At 50.4% G+C, this 21,473-nt stretch overlaps 1 protein-coding gene across 1 annotated transcript; it reads right to left on the bottom strand.

Annotated features, from left to right (window-relative positions):
- Positions 1-1,087: 1,087 nt before the first annotated feature.
- On the bottom strand, positions 1,088-3,360 carry OSR2 (odd-skipped related transciption factor 2). Its single transcript, XM_054295801.1, has 3 exons — positions 2,708-3,360; positions 1,954-2,053; positions 1,088-1,270 (listed from the first exon to the last, which is right to left on the bottom strand). The coding sequence occupies exons 1-3, from the start codon at positions 3,358-3,360 to the stop codon at positions 1,088-1,090; spliced, it is 936 nt and encodes a 311-aa protein (XP_054151776.1).
- Between the last annotated feature and the right edge of the window lie 18,113 nt (positions 3,361-21,473).

Here is a 21,473-nt window from a genome sequence, read left to right as displayed (position 1 = left end):
GTCCAACCCCCTGGGTGTGAATTGCGCTCGGCATTGCAGATGGAGGAGGGAGACGGGGTGGGGGGATCCCTGCTCGCAGCGCCGCAGCTCTGCCACGGCCCGCGGATGAGCCCAGGGCGGAGGGCGGGCGGAATTGACGCCTCGCTGTTTGCTTCCAGAGCTGCCGGGAAAGAATCGTCTTCTGCAGGATAAAGTCCCTGTCTAGGCGGGTGAATTGCCCGTGTCCAAAGTCTACAGGCAGGAGGCTGCCTGCTGCAATCCCTGCGAGAGGGATAACTTTTACAATATACGGCCTGATTGCAAATAAGTTACTAATAAGCCGCTTTGGCGTAAGAACGGCTCTATGCATTATTTCCTAAGATTTGTTTATTTGCAAATATTTCTCTGTTTTTCTTCTTAAAAAAATCGTTCGGGAAAATTAGAAAAAAAGGTACAGAAGTTAATATTTAGACATTCATACTATTAAGTAATAGAGCTATAAACTCTCAAATAAGGCACTTTCATTTTACTTAACAATAGATAACACAACAGCGACAGTGGAACAGACCAAACAAAAGCGATCACCAAAATTGTTGTGACAGTACAATTACCCGGCTAGGAAATTTATTCAATATGCTTTGCCATTGCATTGACACAGCAGGAAAAAAAAAGCCCAAATGCTCAGAGAATAATACAAGAAGGCAGGAGGTATTTGGAAAAAAAAAAAAAAGATTTATTTTGAAATAACTTTTTAAAGAGATACTTTGCCTCCATGATTTGTTGTCGATGTGCATCTGACACGATACAAAACAAACAAACAAAGAAAAAAACACGTTCTGTACAGAGCTCTAAAATGAGCCGCGATTATCTACAAGATGAGCTTTACGCTTGGGTCTGGGTTGGAGAGGGGCCCGATCCTGCAGTCCGCACTCTCTAAACGAGTTTCGCAGACATGTGGTAGGAAAGCCTGGCCCCGAGTCTGCGTCCGTGTCTCCGTGTGTGTGTGTGTGTGCGTGTGTGTGTGCGCGTCTGTGAGTTCCTACAATACACTCCTTGAGTAAAGTGGGCAAGTTGGAGCTGCCGGAGCGGGCGCGGGTCCCTGGCTGCTCTAGAAGTCCTGCCGCGGGGTGTGAGTTAGACTGTGCCGCCGTAGATCACAGTTTCGCCTGAACACTTTGCCGCACTGCTCACAGTTGTAGGGCTTGATGTCTGTATGGGTAAGAAGGTGAGTTTTCAGGTTACTTCTTTGATTAAAGGTTCTTCCACATGTGGGGCATTTGTGTGGAGATTCCTGTTCAGATTTGAAGCAAGCAAAGGATTAATCCTTCACAAACCACCTTGTTTAACGTATTACTGCACTTTTTCTCACCGCAACGCACAACTTGAGATATCGGGGGAGGACACGAACGAGAGGAGCCCCGTGCGGCCGGGCGGCCGCCCACCTCTCCCTATCCTGCCCCAAAAGCCTTATTTTATAGTTCTCGAGTAGTGATGTTCCGCGCCCCTGGGGCACACGGAAAACAGCCTCCGCGCCGCCCTCCCGCTCCGGGACACCCTCTGCCCGCCCGGCTGCCACGGCGGTCCCTCCGCACCGCTCCGCATCCCGCGCCCGCGGCCAGGGCAGGGCTGCAGCCCTCAACGAAAAACGCCTTGAAGCAGCGGCGCGGACAAACCCGAACCCGGGGCTCACTCTCCGCTGCCAACCGCGTCCCGCTGTCCTTAAGCCCGTTTCCCAAGGGCGCCGTTTATCCGCGGGTCTCCCGCGGCCGAGGAGGTAATCACGGGCCGCTGTTCCCCCGCGGACCCACGGGGCCGTCCAGTGCCAGCCCCCCCTCGCTCCCCTCCGCACCAGAGTCCTGTTCCCCCAGTGGCCACCGCCCCTGCCCCGCGGCGAGCCAAGCCGAGCCGAGCCGGGCCGGGCCGGAACAGCGCCGGCGGCACACGCGTTGAGAGGCCTGGGAAGGGCGGGCTCACCTGCATGTGTAGGGTTTTGTGGACCGCCAGGGTCCTGGACTGGCAAAAGCCCTTCCCGCACTCCTGGCACTTGAAGGGTTTCTCTTTGGAATGGATGTACCTGGAAGGCAACCCGTGGGTCAGCAGCGCTGCCGGAGGCGCGTGGGCCCCGCGACCCCAGACCCCGCTTCCCCAAACTCGACCCCCTCTCCCAGACGCCCTCACCCTCCTCTTCCTTCCTTTCCCCATTACTATTCTGTGTATGGTTAAACTTCTTGGCCGGTTCAAAACATTTGCAATAATTCGTATCGAAGCGTGACTGCACTCTCTGGTGCCAGACCAGGACAGCATCTGGGCTGCCGGCCGGACCCGAGCCGCTCTTCTCCGAAGGCGGAGAGGATTCTCAGCTCTGCGGCCGCGGGCGTCTCTCAGCACGGGCCGCAGCGCGCGGAGCTGGGTGAGGGATCAGCAGGGAAGCGCCCACCTGCGACCCGTCCTGTTCCTGCACCCCCTAGGGTCATGGCTCAGAAGCACAAAAGCCCCGGGATCTTCATCTCCGGCTGTGAACCCCTCTAGCTCTCCCTCAGGCGGGTGCCCTTCCCACACAAAGCGCAGATTTCGGCTGCTCAGGTCCTTCCGTGACCTCCGAATCTGAGCCGGGGGCTTTTCCTGTGCTGTTTCCGTGGCTCCTGGAGCCGCTGAATCTCATCCCCCTCGAGCGGCTCACCCCACCCCGACTGCCCACGGCCCGACCCCGGTCGTGGTGGTCCCTCACCGGTGGTCCCGCAGGTGGTCCTGCCTCCGGAAAGCCTTGTGGCAGATGTCGCAGGTGTAAGGCCGCTCGTCCGTGTGGGTTCGCTCGTGGATGAGGAGGTTATAGGACTTGGTGAAGTGCCTGCCGCAGAACTTGCAAATGAACTCCTTTTTCGTCTTGGAGGGCAGGCGGCCGCGGGAAGGCTTCCTGTCCGGGGACAGCTTGCTGATGCCCGACAGGGGCGAGGCCAGTCCGGGACTCAGCTTGGCGAGCTCCCCCACCTTGGGGGGGTCCTCCTGCGTGGCGGCCACGGCCAGGTTGGCAAAGTCAAAGCGGGGCCTGTCCTTGTGCAATGCTGGGAGGACGTGGGCGATGGCCCCTTGCTTGGGGTGGAAGAGGTGCGTGGCAAAGGGAAGCGCGGGGAAAGGGAAGCGGGAGTCCACCAGGCCCTGTGCCGCCATCTCCGTGATAGTAGAGCGGGTGATTTCATGCACATTGGGGTAGCCCAATGTCCAGTGGTTCATGTGCATGGTTTGCACGGCGCTGAGTCCGTACAGACCTTGCAACTGGTCCACAGCTGCGGGGAAGGTGTTCACAGCCTGGAGGAAGGAGTAGTTAGTGAGTTGCAGGGACGGGTGCAGCGGGATGGGGGCTGGCAGAGCCTTGCTTCCCATCTTCCCGAGGTGGGTGCGAGCCGGCGGAGCAGCTGGTGTCTCTGTTGGGCTTCCGAGACCGGGAGAAAATCCTAGGAAGAAAGAAGGAGAAAGGAGGAGAGAGAGACTTTTACCGAGAGCAGCGTGGTGCTCCTTAGCCGAGGCCAGCGCAGCAGTGGAGCCAGGGAGGGCCAGGCACGGCTCCGGTGCGCTGCCTTTCCGCGGCCCCAGTGCCCCGCCGCGGCACAGGCTCCCGTCCTCCGCCGGGACCGGTGGCCAACACCGACCCACGGCGCGATCGCTTCGACCGGTGAAGCTACAGCGTAGAAAATAAATAAATAAAAACAGCTTTCCCAAAACAACCACCCCAAATTAAAACAAAAAGGAGAAAACCCAGCACCGACCCAACCGAGGGCGCCACAAATTCAAATTAAACGAATCGTGTGAAAATACAGACGGAACGGAGACGCGGCCGGGAACGAAGCCTCTCCGCTTTCCGTCGCTCAGCCACCTTCCCCCGCAGCGCCCACGGCGGGGACCCCGGAGCCGCCTCCCTCCTGGCCCCCACGCCGACCTGGCCCCCGGCGTCGCTCCCACCCTCCGCCCGGCCTCCTGCGGGCGCAGAGGCCCCGACCCCGACCCCTCCCGGCTGGGGCCTCCCCGGGATAGAACAGGGTGTTCACGGAGAGCCGAGTCAGGCCCGGGGGGCGGAGCGGGGGGGGAATAAACCCCGCGTTCGTCCTAGCTCCGTTGCTTATTTTTCTTCCTTCAACAACAACTCATTTATCAAGATAACCGAAGGAGAGAAAAGGAGCCCCTACTCCGCACGCACACCTCCTCCCCAGCCCCCCGCGCAGCAGCCATCCCAGCGGCGGCGAGAAGAGCGGCCGGCCCGGAGGCCTCCCCGGCCCGCCGAGGGCCGCCCGGCCCGGTGCTGCCCCGCAATCGCTCCCTCCGCGCCGCGGGGCCGAGAAGGGCGAGAGCAGCCCCGGGGGACGGAGTCGTGCGGCCGAGCCTCCCGCACCACCTCGGGCGTCCCTCGGCCGGGAGCTTCGCCGGAGCGGCGGGGCAGTGAGCTAATGAGCGATGTGTGACTGTCAGAGGGTTTCACTCAGCCCATTCAACCGAAACCACGGGGCCCGCTGCTCCCGTCGCAAGGAAGGGGGTCCCTTCGGCGGACCCGGGGCGACCCCCCCCCCCCCCCCCCCCCCCGCAGGACAGGAGTACATTGGCGCGGGGGGCCGGGGGGCAAGCCCCTGCCGTTTCCTTTTTTTTTGCTTTCGTTGAGGGTTCACTTCCAGCAGCCGAGAGGCTGCCGCGACCCAAGAAAGCGGCCAAAGCAAACGCCGGGGTCTCTCCGGGCCTGTAAACAAGAGGTAGGGCCGAGGGTCACCCAGCACCTCAAGGGATTTGTGTGGAGGGTCTGGTCACGCGCACTTTCCAAAATAAACAAGAGAACCTCCCCCCGCAAAAACCCTAACCTACCCCTTCCAAACAACAACAAAAATTAAGGAAACTCTCCGAGCGCAGAGCCGCTCCGTGAGCGGTGTCCCTGCCTCCCTGTCCGCTGCCGCCCGGCTCCTGCCGTTCCGCTGCCACCGCGCGCACTCCGCCTGCGAAGACACTTTTCGATTTTTTTCCTAAAATACCTTTCCCTCCACGTTTGCTGCACAGCACAATTGGCCGACTGGGGAAAAAAATGTGGCAAGGAGGTCGGGTGTGAAGTGCAGTGCTGCCTACTCCTGTTTTCGTTTGCCTCGAGTCGTGGCTCTCCGGAGCTTCCTCCGCCGCTGCCCAGTTTTCCTCGTTTGTGATTGTATCGACACCGGGGACAGTTATCGATACTATTATATATGGTCATCTTTTCGTTTTATTGTTTGGGGGGGGTGGTTATATATAGAGACTTATTTTTAAAGATGTCGTAGTGTGAGTTCCTATTCGTTTTCCGCGAGGAACCGAAACAGAAGCAATTAAATCACTTTTCGTTGGCTGCTCCGGCGGCTCCATCCCGGTTGTTTGAGGCTGGGTTTCGGAGCCACCGGTTGGGATCTATGACCGAGGTAGGAGCAGTGTTCCTGTAGGGCAGAGCTCCCTCTGTTACAGCCGCGTTTGGTGGCTGCGTATGGGGGTGCCATTGCACCACGCTCATTTTGGTGTCCAAGAACCAACTCTGAGAAAACTATTCTGAGCAAGAAATCCTCATTTTAAGGTAGAAACTTCTAAAACCACACTTCTGTCTGAATGGCGGTACATATGCTACTATTTGTATTTGGAAGTAACTTTAGTAAAACGTATCAAAAAAGAATAGAAAGCGCCTTCGAACGTGATTTTAAGGCCATTTATATTAAGGTGTGTTGGGGCGGAGGGGTTGAAAGTCAACCAAAAACGGATGTTACTTAAACCTTGGCACTTCCTTTTCCCTTTCCATTCAGAAAGCTTAATTAAATTACGCCCGGTGCCAGGACAGCCCTCTCTACCTGCCGCCGACCTGCTGGTCCTGCCCGCGCTCCCCGTTCTCCCGCGGCGGGGCCGGGATCGTGCCCCGAAGGCTCTGCCGTCCTAGCCAGGGATGGGGTGGGCACCGGGTCGCCTCCGCTCCCCGACGGCCTCACCCGAAGCCGCGGCCGCCGCTGCCCGCGCAGCCAGGTGTTTCCCCCGGCCGAGGTTTCTCCAGTGCGACCCGCGGCTTGGCTCGCAGTCCATGCACGGACCGGCTGCTCCCTGCCAGGAGTTTGGCGTGGAGGACATCGAGAGCGCATCCCGGGAGGCTGCCGTCGCCTGGCCTCGCAACAACGCGCCCGCGGCGTGGAGGGGGGGACACCCGCGCCCCAAGCCGCCGCGGAGCTGCGAACTGAAAGTAAAGCCGGCGGCCCCGCGCTCCCGGCTGAGCGCAGGCTCCGCTCCCGGGGCGGCCGCCCCGCTCCCGCCGACGGCAGCGGGCAGGGCGGGTCCCGGAGCCACTCACCTACCGCAGCCTGCTGCTCCTCCGGGGGCAAAGCTGAAGCGGCGGCCGCGGCACCTTCACGGAGACATTAGATCCACAGCGGGGGCGCTCAGCGGGGCCGGGGCCCGGCGGCGACCGGCATGTTGCGGAGGGCTGGGCGGCGGCTGGGAGCTCTGGCCGCGGCGGTCCCGGGGCCCCGGCATAGACCGCCGCCTCCCGCCCGCAGCCTCCCGCCTTCGACCCCGGCGAGGCTCGGCGCGAGTCTGAGCCGCCCCCTGCCCGGTCCATCACATTTCAGCGGTGACTGGCGTGGAGCGCTGTCCCCGCCCGCCCGCCGCCGCCGCTGGCCCACCCCGCGGCGAGCACAGCCCCGCGCTCGGGGCCGCGCCGCTCCGCCCCGACGGGACGGGACGGGACGGGACCGCCCCCGGCCGCGGCCCCGGCCCGCCCCGCCGGCCCCACTGTTTACTTGTGTTTGGGTAGCAACTGGGCTTTAAAGTGGCAGGACGCCCCCCACTCCCCCCGCGTCACCTAAGGTGACTTTTCCCTCCGAGAACAGCTCTTCGCCCCCCGTCCCACTGCCGGCCGCGGGTATTTGCGCGCTCCTTGCGCCTCGTCGCCCGTCTCGGCTGCCCGTCGTGCCCCAGCTGGAGTGACATAGGCGGCCCGACTGGCTTAAATATCTAAAATAACACCCCCAAACCTAGAGTGTGGGGTTTTGTGGGTGCCTATGTGGCCAAGAGTGGGTGCAGATAGTGTTCTAGTCCCTAGTGGGCTTGTGGCCGTCATGTCGGATGGCCCTATGGACCGTCAGCGTTTCGGCGCTGCCCTTTCACTGTGACTGAGCCGCTTAAGGGCAGATTCGGGAAGAGAAGCTCTGCGGAGGCATCCCCATGCTCAGTGACTAAGCACACAATCCCTACCTGGAACAGACACATAGTTTCGAAAGCAGTTTCGATTTATTACCAGGGAATTTACTGCTAAATGGGGCCTCCCTAACCCTCTTCAAATGTGTCGATTAGGGAGCCCTATTCACGTTCGTCGACAGTTGCAATGCGGCTGATTGCACATGTCGGCTTTGGGTTACATTTTTATCTGTAATATTATCTTGTTATGTGCGTTATTTCAATCACATGTATGGGGAATTAATCGTATAATCTGGACTGGAAATTGGAACAAGAATTGGAAAAGGATAAAAATATGTCGGGGGAAATGGCACTTAAAGGATAGCTTTGAAAAATTTTCAAAGGTAAGGTCTATGCAGGTTAATTCAAGCCCGAGGTAGAGAAGAGGACATAAATTACGGCTGCATGGGGATTTTTTTTTCCTTTTAGTGTCTAGTAAGGAAAAACTAATCAAAGAGGAGAATAAGAGTGGGCAGAGGGAGTTTTGGCCGTGTCCCCTCACAGGGCAGCGCAGCCGAGGATGGCGCACATTGCAGCCCGCGGCTGCCGCCGGCCGCCGGGGCTATTTTTCGTTTCTTTTCAGAAATCCCTGCTTCGAAAATGCTATGTTTTAAATCCAGACAACCTAAATAAACAGTATTTCTTCTCCCGGCCAGTGAGGATACGGAAGTTCACAATTCGCGGAGAAGGACTGATTTCCTCGGTCCGGGTATGAGGTGGGTGCGGGCCGCCTCGGGGAGCCCGCACAGGGCAAGGGCTCGTCGGCTGCTGCTGGGCTGGGGGACTCCGGCAGGACGCGGGGGCAGGACCCGCACCCCCTCGTTTTGCTTTTTCGAAAGAGGCCGGCTGCTTCAAGAACGAAGTTAAAAGGGGTTTTTAGAGTCGCAATTTCTTCCCCGCACTGCTGGCTTCTGGATACCAAGAGCAACAGCCCCGGACTCAAGGATCAAAGGGAAATTGTTTCAGGAGAACCATAATTTCTTGCGCTTTACAGCAAGTAGAAATAAGACGCACTTGTGGACAAGAAAAAAAAATATTTAACAACCAACTCAAAATCAAAACCAGAATCTAAAAAAATCCCCAAACAACAACGACCTCCTCAAATCACAAGCCGACCAGGCAACGAAAATGCCCCAAAGCGAAGTGGACTCGGGAGGTAGACGGTGCGGTGCGACATCACTGGCCGGGCTGTTCGCTCCCCGGCCGCTCGTGGTACCTTTTTGGCTACGCCGCGCTCTCCCACCACGGGCAGCGCGGCGATCGCCGCGCACGTCTGCGCTGGCCCGGAGCACCCTGTGACCCCGGCGCGACTCCGCCCGGCCCGGCCGGCAGGTGCGCGGCAAGATCCGCCCGCGAGGCCCACGGCTAATGCCGCGTCAGCTCCGCACCAGGCGGAGCCCGGGGTCGCTCGGACGCCGGGGGGCTTCACGGCAGCGGCACCCGTCGAGCGCCGATGGCACTAGCCGGGGCACGGGCCGCCGGGTCCCGCAGGAGCCCAGCACTCCCCTGTCACCTTTCCGCATCCACCCGGGGCGAGCGCCTCCCGTACCCAAGGCACTTTCCCCGCGTTGCGCGGGCGCGGGCACTGCCGGGCGGTGCGGGGGCGCGCCCGGGGCCGCTCCGTGCCCGGCGGCGGCCCGCGGTGCTGCAGCGCCGCCTGGAGGTCAGCTCGGCGCCCTGCGCTCCGCCCGGCCCGGCCCGGCCCCGGCCCCGCCGTGGGTGTCCCGGCGGCCGCAGCACATTGGGACGGGGTCCCGGCGGACCCAGAGCGGGGCTCTCTCCGCACCGCCCGAGAGACGGTGGCCACGGGGCCCCGAGGAGCGCGGAGGCCGCACCGCTATCCGCGGGGATCCGAGCGCTCACCTCGCACCTCCTTTTCCCATCTGCGCTTCCCGCCGGTGCAGACGTCGCCGCGGTTATCTCAGCCTCCACCCGCTCTCTCTACCCACACCATCCCCCCTCCCCCCCCGCCAAAAAAAAAAAAAATTCATCCGGAGCGCTGGATTCTGTCTAGGGGAGCAAGGTGATAGGCAGTGTTTGTTCTTGCTGCGAGGAAGAGATTAAAGCAGTTCCTCCGCGGCCGTGAAGCTTGGGGCAAACCTTGACCATTCGCCCCTTTCTGAGCACAGAAATGCGTTCGGGAGACGGTAGCGAGGCCCCGCAGCGGCGCTTGTCGGGCCCTCCCGCGGGGCACCGTGCGCGGCCGCGGTGCGGGATGCGCGCACGGAGTGCTATCGGCAGTGGGGGCCGCGGTCGCTGGGAACTCATCCCCGCGAAAATGAATGGGGCAGTCTTCAGAGGGGGTCAGGGGTGCGCCCGCAGCCGGCGCCGGAGGGAGAGGGGTCAGCGGGTACTCGGGACGGCTCCGGCTGATGACAAGGGGCTATGCCAAGGGAAGGGGTCGAGAGCACAGCCCTCAGTGCCGGCAGCCGCCGCATCCTGCTTTGGAAGAGACCCGAGGGCCCCCGACGGCCTCCGGCTCAGGGAGCGCTGCCGAGCCCGCAGGGCAGAGCGGTCGCTGGGCAGCGAGGGCGGCCGCGGACCGAGCCCAGCCCTGCAGGCCGATGCGGCGAACCACTCGGCTACACACCGAGGACTTAATTATTTTTTTTAAGGAAAACAGTGACCGCCTGTCTATCTGTCATCGGATTCCGCTGGTGTTTCTTGGTGACTAAACCATCACCGGTTTCGCTCCGATTTATTGGGTGGGATATTCTGTTTTGTTTTTAATGAACTAGTCAGGAAATGCCAAGATTTGACAAACAGGCGTAGGCGGCCGGGGACGCGGCGCTTGGCAGGCTTCGGGGGACACCGCCGCTGCAACTCCCGCTCGGCATCCCCTTTTTCCTTCTCGGACTCAGATCCCCGTAGAATACCGCCGAGATTAATTTCCATGGAAGACAAAATAATTAAGCACGCAACGACCTCAGCGGGCTGGATACCGCCCGCGTCTTCCCCGGCCGCCCCAGCCCGGCCGCCCGCTCGCCCTCGGCGCCTGCCCGCGCTCCCGGCCGCAGGGCTGCCCCTGGGGGGAGCGGGCCCAGCCGCCTCCTCGCCGCACCGCCGCTCTCCACCCCGACGTGCATCTCCACCGCGGCCAGCCCGACGGGCGCCTCCTCCCCGTCTTCCCCTCTCTGGGGAGCACAGAGCCCCGGGGGGCTTTTGTTCTCCGGCCACTGCCGAGCCCCGGCTCCCCGCTCCCGAATCTCCTGGCTCCACGTCGGACACCGCGGGGCTCACGGTGTCAGGCACCGGAGAAGCGTCAAAGCGCCTTTGGCCGAGTCCGCCCTTGCCGTGTGCTCGCCGTGAGGGCCGCTCATCCCGCGGAACTTGCGCGCTGTGCCGCAGCCACTGCCGCGGTGCAATAGCGCGGTGCGGACGGCGCGGAGGCCGCCGGCACCGCGGGGACCGAGGGGACGCCGCCAGCTGCGGTGCTGCAGCCTTGCCCCGACGGCGGGCCCCGAGCCCTCGATAAAAGGACTTTTCTAACCTAAAATGTTCCTTCCCCCGCCATCAGCAATGAGACGTTTTTTTGCTGTCTGAAGTGAGTAGATGCCAAGACAGAAAGAAATACAACATGCCGTACCTTGCTATGGTTTGGTTTAAGCAACCTTTGGCTAAAGTCTTTCCTGCCGTCAGCACAGAAACACTGAGCAGGGCCGCGCTGCGGAGGCACAGACACCCATCGCACACGAGGGGCCCTTTCCCATCGCTCCGTACCTCACCCCCACAACCGAGCCTCGGCACTGCAGAGGGTCCCCAGGCTGACAGGCTCTGCTTACTCTCTGGTGGTGGCATTTTACCTCTCTTGGCAGACGTGTCAAAGGACACCTGCAGGTGAAGGTCGGCAGGGCTTCAGGGCTGCCTGCCGGCTGCACAGCTATGGGTTTGTAGACTACACTGCTGAGTTAAAGGGGGGGTTCTGGCTCCCATGAAGTTCTGCAGCTGCCTCAGGCCGAAAGGATCGTGAAGTTTGCAATCTCTGAGCCAACTGCTAGGGGGGAAATCTAAAAGAATTATTGTATAAAAGCCATAAATTGGTTTAAGAAATGCAGTTGTACATTTGGTCGCATGCCTCGTAACTTACCTAGGACATGAAAACTCCAAGGCAGCAGAGAACAGACCCATACATCTTTTCCTGTGGCATACATTAAGTAACTCCATTTCCTTTTAAGAACTTGCAATATCCCAGTGAATAACTTGGTTTCACAAATAAAATTAATATTATAGGGTGTAAGTCAACAAACAATAGAAAAGCTCAGAGAGTTTTTTCCAGTTGTAAACATGCAGAATCCATCTGGTCATTAGATACATCTGTGGGTTAAACACTGATTTGTTTATGCAAGCCTGATGCTCATGATACTCTTAAACTGGGACTATTCTGTCGAATGCATGTATACTATAATCCTCTTTTACCTACCCTCCACATGTGGGTTTCCTGTTTTCAGCATGCATTCTCAATGTGTATACTGTGGTGAAGGATATGTTATAAACCAGGATACTAGAGAGCATTTCAGATATTTTCAGAGCATTACAAGCATGGTGCAAGCATATGCAAATCATCACTTACAGATGTGCACAATGTCTGTAGTAATCTCTGTGTTTTTCCAGTTTTTGTGGCATCTAACTCAAAGAAAAGGAAAATAATGCACATTACAAAAAAACCCTAACAGTTATTCCCAGGTAGATTCACTTCTACAATGTCCAGACAAACCTTACTAATGAAACCCTGAAGTTCATAATAAAATCAGGGGGTTTGAATAAGTTATTGATAATTGCTGAAATACAAGGAAATCGAGGGAAAGCTTACCAGGGTAAGGTATTAGAAAGCACTTAAAGACACTGCCAAGGCTGAACATAACTCTGCTTCTCTACTCAGTATGATCCAAAAAGTATTTAAGTACATGCTTAAGATCATTGCTATCTAGGGCAGTATCTAAGCAGGTGCTTCAATGTCTTTATATGCCGGTCATCTGCTGAATGTGTGGTTTCCTGCTTGTTTTAAATATTTCCCTAATCAGGGATATTATTTTCAGACTGCCTCATAAAATAAACAAATGAACAAAAGTTTATAAAAAAACCCAAGAGCAGTTACTGTTCTAGGCAAGAATTTTCATCATGCCTGCTTTCATGTCCTTTTCCATGAGTTAAGTTGTTGGCACTGATATCTGTATGACTACCTTGTTTTTGCCTTAAGTGCTGGTGTTCTCAGCTTCTGCTGCCATCTCACAGCACCACTGTGTGCGTCATCCTGTTGGGTGAAAGGACAGTGGCACCAACACAGAGTCTGTGGAGGCAATGCTGATTGATACACTGTAGAGATTTTGCAGTGGAGAGGAATTGCACTGCATTTAGCTTATGGCATGGGAAAAAGAGTCCTTTTTCTCCACGAACTCTTCATGGCCACTGTGGGGAAAACTCAGGGCAAGATCACTCTGGAGTACAGTCAAAGAAACAGCTGGGAAAAAGAACAGATCAGTTCAAGAATAGAACTGAAATAGGCACGGGCCAGTCAGAAGACTTTCTGGTGAAGAACACTCTTTACCTCATTTTCCTTCCCTTCCTGTCAAGCTGAGCCGGTGTCAGTGGATTTCCACCTTCTTTGCTCATGGACTTTTGTTTTCTGTTCCCATGATGGTCCCTGCCCAGAGGACTGGCATTTTGCTTGCTCCCCTTAGTTCCCTTTCACAGACCCCACAGGAGCATTTGAGGGACTTGGATGGAATGGTGAAGGGTAGGATGAAGCTTGCAAATGGCCTTTTTCCCTGTTTAGTCTAGAGTAGATGGCATGGTCTGTCCCATAAACAGTATCAATGACTATTGCAGAATTTATGTTTGTATTAACTTTCATTTATTTAGCTTGCTCACCCATGCTAGGCTGGTGAAAATTATTAGTTGTTATACTATTCTTTCAAATTCCCCCTTGGGAATTGTCTCCAAGAAAAACATAAATCCCATTCATTTCAGCACCAAAACTCATTTTAGCACCAGAGGAGTGCTGACAGCCAAGGACATGACATTGAAGTAGAAACAGAACTGACTCAAGGCCTCTTATTTTCAGCTCCAGAGAAGAGGAAAAGGAGGTACTGTCAGCCACACTGCAACCAGGAGCTTCTGAATGTCACTGTCGCCACGAGGCTGCGCGTTTGTGAACCTGCCTGTGAAGGTACAGCACCCAGCTCTTTTGGGAGGCTGTGGCTGTGTGGAAGGGAGCAGAAGAGACCCTGGGCCAAGGAATGCTTTGGAATGACAGCCTTCCTGGCTGTGATGGGAGCAAGGCTCTATGGCATCTGCAAGACTAGGGGCTTTCAGAGAATGCCTATGGAGAAATGCGAGGAAATCATCATTAGCAGAAATGCTCAGGACAGAGAAATGAAAGCTGAATGTAGAAACTGAAAAAATATTTTTTGAATCCAGGAATAGTCCAAGGAAAAGGCTCATGAAGCCATCTGAAAGGATTTTTCAACAAAATGGATCTTGTGCTTGAATTCTTAAAATCTTAAATCTGAAAATAGAGAAGTCTGAGTGACTTACCAGAGGGCTTTGACCAATATAGTGTTTTAAAAAATTCTGTTGGAAGAAGAATAAAGTAAGTATAACAGTGTATTTATTTCAGTGGGACCTGGCATGAAAGCCAGTCAGTGGCCACAGCATCACTGCTGATACTCCTGAGATCTAAAAAAGGGACCACCAATATAGGTCATTAGCTAAGGTTAAGCAGGGTTAACCCTGACCTTTCTCCAGTCTCCAAACAGGCATCTCTTAAGCAAATAAAAACCACAGTTATTAAAGAACTCTTAAACAACTACAATAACAAAACAGAGTGAAGTGGAGTCAAAACTGCAGATCTGTTTTATTCAAAGCATAATATTTATATATGACAGATACTGGAAGGCAGGGCAGCAGAACTAGTTTTAAGGACCATCTCTCTACCTAGATAGGGGAGGCATACTTTGAAAGAATTCTGTCTTTTGAATGACAGTGAGACATGAATTTAAGTCTTCCAGAAAAGAGTATTTTAATTCCTGGAGCTTGGAAATTCCTAACTGCTTAATAAAGAACAATATTGGAAATACTGGATGTTCTGTTAGAATTACAGGTGGAGCCTGAGATGCTTAAAGGCTGTTCAAAGGATCACTTAAGTCTGATCTAGTTCAGCACTAGTCTCACATTATCTTTCCCACCCTCAATGGTTTCAAAATTTATAAAACCAGACTTGAGCTGATGTTTACTTTTACAGCTAATGGTTCCTCAAATCTAAAAGAACTTCTAAGGAGTAGATAAAAGCAGCTGCAAAAATGATCTAGAAATAAACATCCAGAAGAAAGCATAACTGCAATCAAAGTTCCAGCTGTTCTTGTCTCAATTTTTATCAGTATTCTTTTTAATCAGGCACATTTTGAAGTCAAAGGCTTATTTCCAACAGCTTTTGTCCATATATATATATACACACATACATCCATACATACATATATATATGAATGTAAGCTCCTTGAAATATTACAGAAGTTCTGTTTCACATCAAAATACTGTACATCGTCACTGAAACTATTAATTTTCTTTTCCTCATCCCCCATATTCTCTCTGGGCCCCTCTTTTGCATCTGGCATGTGTACTGATACTCAAGATGACAAATACTGATAACTGTGAAGCTGCAATGTTGCATACCTCCATAAGGCAAAGCTTAGCCAAAGTTAGTCACTGATTTATGTCCCATATTCTGTTCAACAGCATAAGGGTTTCTTTTCTAATTCCATACCTTTAATCCTTGCCACCTCCAACCCAGTATGTGTCAAATTTCCACCTTATTGTTGCAGCTGTGGTTTCTTAAAGTGAAAGTATGCTTCTTGAATGCAGTGACACATTCAGTTCATTCACAGATTTAAATTCTCAGTTGTTCAAAAATGCCTGAACTCATCAAAATATGGTGGTGTGAATTTTTTTTTTTCTGTATTATATAGCTGATACAGAGGTTTTAAAAAACAAATTGTGGATTTGGGATGACTATTTTTATTTGCTTCAAATCTGTAGAAAGTATAGTAACTTAGGGAGAGATAGTAAGTCTATGGTTCTCTTTATCAAAGAGGCTACTTACAAAATAAACAAGGTAGAAAAAGCTCTCCCACACATAAAAAGCCTGGTGCAGGTGTAGAGATGAAAGGAAACCGTGCAGTGTTTAGGTACAGTATTACCTAGAGTAACTTCATAACACACAGTAGGAGACAGCACACAAAGCAGATCAGTTTCAGGAGAATCTGTATTATTTCAAAACAGAGCTGCAAAAGTTCAGGGTTTGTTTTTTTTTTTTTGTTTTTTTGTTTTTTTTCATTACCTTCACTGTTTTAGGAGAATACCCAGCTTTCCAGTGCTCTCTCATGAAAAAAGGACCAGAGACAAGATGCTGTAAATATTCCTCCAGCAGTTTGCAAGCAAGTTCTCCCCATTACCTTCCCAACCCCATTTGACAGCCCTCTGTGGAGCACTACTCTTCCTGCAGGTGAGCTGCTGAAAAGGACCATACCTTTGCTTCAAGTTGCTTCAGTTCAAAGTCTGGTACAGTAACTCAAACCCACTTTTATCATATTTAAAAGCTAAGAGGTTAGTGTTTTCCACCAGAGCAGCTGACACGTGTCCAATTCCAGGAAAAGGCCAAGAAAATAGCTAAAAGCAGTAACAATTTAAAAACCACTGCAAAAAATCTGCCAGAGGACATCTGTCAAAGTCCAAAGAGTTCCAGTTATGTATGATTTCATTTGATCCCAGAGGCTAAATAATGTACAGGAAAGATTTAATAATGTTATGCAGATTATGTGTGGAAATGTAAGAGGAACTGAACACAATGCCAGTTTGAAAAATCTTCATGTGCTCACGGCACTATTATTGCTGCACAGTCAGAAAATACAGCTTGAGCAACAGACTACGATAATAAAATTAAAAATTGGAATTGCTAGAATATTTACTCAGGTGAGGCTCTTTGATTAAAAAAAGATGACTTAATATTTTCTCTCTGCCAGGAAATTACCAGTGGAGAGAGCCCCATTCCCGTTTCCACCACATCAAGTTCCACTGCCATGTGAAAGCTTGGTAGTGAAAATGTGGTAACCAAGGATCACTGCTCACAATGTTTCCAAATGCCAGTGCAAAGGAGACTTCAGCTACTAAATGCAGAGCAAAAATGAATGGCCCTCAGCTATCTCTGCTTGCAAGTTTGAATTACAGCATCTGGCTGAACAAGAATTGCTGAAGTACAGGTATGATCCTTTTGCCAAGCCACTTCCAGAAGCAGTAATTTCTGGCAGAGGGAGGGAGGGAGGAGGCAGCTGTAAGGGTGATGTGAATGGCCATGACAGGATCTGCCAAATGATATCTGTCAAATCTTCTGCTGGTGTAATGCTCCAATGCCATTTAACACACTTTAAATACTGGCAGAGGAGGGATTTTTAAACACGGTTCTTAGCCAGCAGAGCTATGGGCTTCACCAATAAAAATAAAAACCAAACACCCCCCCCCCCCCCCCCCCCCCCCACTTGAAAGCAGGAGTAAATGTATCCTATCTGGCAATATCTAAAACCTTTTGTCTAGACTCTCACACAGGAAGCTAGTGCAAGGTTTCCTAGATTTCTTTAAGCCTCACTTGTGGTAGTGTTGTTTCAGCCAGGGTTTTTGTCTCCCTTGGGGTATGGTTATACTTTTACCAGCTGAAAATTTATGCTTAATAGTTTTTCTTTCAGTGGAAGGATCTAAGACTTTTCCTTCCAATGCTAAGACTATTTTCAGGGAGTTTCAGTAGGTTTCTTGGGTTTCTCATTTCCTCTTGCTATTCCTGCTCTCATCTGTTTTGCAAATGGCCACCATAATGTTAAGCTTATCTAATGGCCAGGCCTCCAGCTGGAAGAATGCCAGCAACATTCTGAAAATCAGTCATCTGAAAGCATTCAGAGGACATGGCCATCACCTTCTCCCTGAACCTCAAACATAAAACTTCCCTGATAAACACACAGTCCAACGCCATGAAAAGTAAGAGGCTAATCTTAACTTCAGATATTACTTTAAGCAGCTTCTCTCAGTGACACTCAGACACTTTGTTCAATTCATCTCACTCTACAAATAATAATTTTATTTTTTTCCCCAGTGTTTGGGATACTGGTTGGACATATACATAGTAAAGAATGTCTCCTTAATGGTTTCACTGCAACTGCAGATTTCACTACATTGTTGTTTCTCCTTATTTAGTTAATTGAAATACTTTTTTCCTCCTCACTGGCAGGGTGTGATTCGTCTACTGGCTTTTGAATTCAGGCATGGCCATGGCAGTTCCTTCCACCAGTGTGACTTTGGGCTTTTGTCACAAGTCCCACTAGGAAAAGCAGCAAGGGCAGAACAAATTTCTTTCCCTTTTGTAAAGGGAGGTTGGCAAAAATGCAAGATTTGTTGCAGGTCTTTATGTGCAGACATAGAAATCAAAGTTCTCATGAATTTTGCTATTGACCTTGCTGAGTTCTGAATATTATTCAAAAGGAGGCGTACTGGGTCTTCAATCCAGAAATTCAAGAAAAAGTCCAAAAAACAGCCCAAGGTCTGCATACGATACTCTGAAGACAAGATATCTGGCAATAAATATCAAAGAAGAATCTAAGAAGCTTAACTTTTCAAAAATAAAGACAGAATTTTGTCATAACATTTATTTAGTTAAGATGTGAGAAAGAAGAGCTGAAAGCAACTCCTATACATCTTATAGGAGAACAAACACTGTAGGAATGGGATGTGTGTGGAAAAATTATCCCCATTTGGACTTCTGTTGCCTCAAAGAGAAGGAATTCTGAACTTACAGGAGATAGAAAAAACAGGCCCAAAGGAGGAAAGTGCAGTGTGAAGACATCTACACAACAAGAGACTGCCTTCTGTAGTAACCTTACTTTGGAAAGAGAGCTGACAAGAGGAAGAGAAAGAGCTGCTGTCTGCTGCAGTATCTGTCTGAAGGGCTGCTTCAGTCAGCAGTGACAGACAGACATCCTGAGAGCCTGCTGGGAAAAGACTTTCCCAGCTCCCAGGGACCCCAGTGCCTCAGTGCTGTGGGGTGTGCTACTTCCCACAGTGTGAAGGCTGCTGGACTTCAGTCAGTTTCCATTCTGCTAAACCAGAGGACACAGAAAGCAGAGAATTGGAAAAGCATGATAGAGATAGAGGAGGTATCACAGTGTGTAAGGTAAATGTCTTTCTGGAAAATAAAAGAAGTCATATACTTCATACTGGTTTCTTAGAGAACATACTGTATCTTAGCTTACTTATTTTGACTAAATGGGAACATATTTAGGAAGGAGCTACATTTAAGAGAATTTAGTAAAAAAATTAAACTTAAAACAATAGTTACACAGGTTTAAGCAGGCACAGCTCTAGGGGTGTCAGCTAGTGACTTACATGGGCTGCAGGTCTGCCTGGTACAATCACTTGTTGATTAAACAAACCTTCTTGAGGCTGAGGAAACTGAATAACAGCAATGAGGCTTCCTCCAGCTCCTAACAAGCAGCATAAGGTTCTGTAGTAGCTTTCCTGTTCTAGGACTGAGCCAGACAAACAAAAATAGAATTTCTGGAATCCATTGCATTTCTGCAGGGCATTATTTAAAAATTAGACTGCAAAAGATTATTATCACAGGCATACCACTTTAGAATAGCTTTCCTAGAAGCAAAGCAACTTTGGGGAAAACCTCTCAAACAATCCTTCTTACTGTAAGACACCTGTTCTCCTTAAAGCACTTCTTTTAGTGGAAGTCACCCCAGCTGAATTAAATTTGTTTCCCTTGGGCCTGCATTTTCTTTAGCCAACACAACAGCTGCACCATGTGGAGATGAGCCACAAGAAGTGTAACAACACGTGTTTGTGATTGCAGTATCAGCTTTGGCAGATTTCAGTGCAGAGGGCTTTAACTGCCTTCTATTAGAGAGCCAGCTTTGCAAAATATACTACATTTTGCAAAGTAGTAGCAGTAATATAGATATAGTTCTGTGTATTTCTTATACATGCTGCTACAGTAAAACCAGAAGAGAACTGACTATTAGTTATGGCTATAAATATTGTATTAAGTACAACCTTTTCCTTTTGCCTGTAAAAGTAGGAACAGAACAGAAGGATGGGTTAGCTACAATAAAATCCCCTGAGGTTCCTGTGCTAGCTGTTACCCAGTCCTGCAACCATTCAAAATGCACACTGACTATGTTATTTTAAAGCTGTAGTAAATTTAATCTGTCCAAGAAATTGCTGAATTCCTGAAAAATAATGCATAATCTTGTTTCAATGTGCTTTCTTCCCCTTCATTTCAAGAACAGGTGCCAAAAACTGGTCTTGTGTAGCCTAATGCAGTATAATTTAGAACACAGTTTTGAAGACTGCTTTTAAGGCAGTTCATTTAGAGCTTTTGAGTATCCCACACCCATCAAAATGATGTACTTGTTTTTGAAAGATCATTTTGAAAGGTCAAGAAAAATGCCAATAACATTTGACTCAAGTGTTTATAATGTGTTGTTTCTGTTACTTTATGCAAAATTAGTGCTGTATATATTTGTGGGTATAGTAACACAGTTATGTGGTTTTAATATTCCTGCACATTTTCTCACTTAAAATTGCTATACCATTGCAATGCAAATTATACTTAGATATTGTAATGCATTAGCAGGCAATGCATATTATACAACATTGCATAAGTGTCCCTGTGACTAGGAACAGCAGATTTTCCCACTAAAATTTCAGATGCTTACTATCCATTCCACAATAAAGGGACCACTTCTACACTCTTTATCTTCTCTGACTGCATAATTTCTCATCTAATGAAAAAATGACACATTATTAAGAGATTATTTCAAAGAAATGGTAGTGTCTAATATGATCTGTCTCCAATCTTGGGTTTTCCCCCATCCTCCTGGGAGATGAAATGGGCCAAACATGGAAACACTAGTCAAATAAAAATCTGCTTTTATATTCACAATCCCATGAGAAAATTAGACAGGACCCTCCTTTCAGGACTGATCCTCAAAGTAGTATATTTGAAAGAAAGATTCTGTTGATGTCAACAGATTTTAGATGAGGTCCTAGAGACGTTCTGCCTAGTTTGAGCTGCATAGAGCAGTGATTTGCTATCTATTAACCTTATTGAAGGAGAGACACAGCATATATTAAAACATGTAGTTTGGCTTTTTTATTCTGTTTCAGCTTTTCCTTGTTTACCCTAGTATTCAAATTAGCACATCCATTTTAAAATTAGCTTTAAGGCCTTTATACTGCATATTGTTAGTCTAGTAAGAGCAGCTGAATACCACCAGTATAACAAATTAGATTATGGAACTACAGAAGAGCTCAAGGATGAAGCAATAAAAGTTTTGTACCGGCCTGTTCAAGGTTACACAAAAACATTAAGTTCTCTCTTGTTTAGAAGACATTGAACCGTGATATATGGACACAAGAAAGTAAAAGAAGTAATGCCTTTAAATCTTCAAACCATTAGCAGTTTTATTCTGCAGGGATCTATGGGAGGAGATGGACTCCACCCTGAGGAAGATAAAAGACCTTAGTTTTCTCAACTGGAAGGAGTGATTCATGTTAGGTGGAAGTGGTATGCATGTGATATTCCTTATGTGGTAAATTAACTGTTTCTATTTGGAAAGCTCCTAGCATATGGACTTGCTCTATTTTCCTCAACTCTGAAAGAAAATCATGCCAGCAAAACTTTTTTTCTTTTTGCTAACTCCAGGCTGGGTAAAAATGGGCTGTTTTGATGGCTGTTGATAAATTCTCTTGTGGTATTAAAGAAATCCATTAATCATCCACTAAGAAAATTATTTTTAAGGAAGGAATAGTGGAAAAAGCTTAGTTCTCAAATTTAATGGGGTTAATTGCTCTATGTTTTGCTGTGCTTTTATAGCATTACCTATGTACACTTTAGTCACTTTGAAGTCTTGTTTTCAGCAGAAAGTTCCCCTGCTCAGTCATGACAGCAGTTTAAGGACTCGTCCTGGGGAGTGGTGAGGATCCAAACCTGCTTAGAGGAGACTCAAAGGAGTGCATCGTACAAAGTCAGTTCTGTGAAAATTCTTTATTTGCTGATTTGTTTTTTTGTTTAGCACACAGGCTGCTGTGGGGAAGGCTTCCCACTGCTTCTAAATGCAAAATGGGAATGTAAGTGCAAATCTTAATATTTTTCTTGTATAGATTTTCGATTTTTCCATGGGTCCTTATCTTGTAATCAGACACATTACTTCATAGTCAGTCATGAAATGGCTGTTATGTCCCTG

Source organism: Melozone crissalis, unplaced genomic scaffold, assembly GCF_028551555.1.
Source record: "Melozone crissalis strain CALT ecotype California unplaced genomic scaffold, PUWL_Pcris_2 ptg000002l_1, whole genome shotgun sequence".
NCBI lineage: Eukaryota > Metazoa > Chordata > Aves > Passeriformes > Passerellidae > Melozone > Melozone crissalis.
Note: the sequence above shows the minus strand (reverse complement) of the source record. Positions and strands in the feature narration are given on the sequence as shown.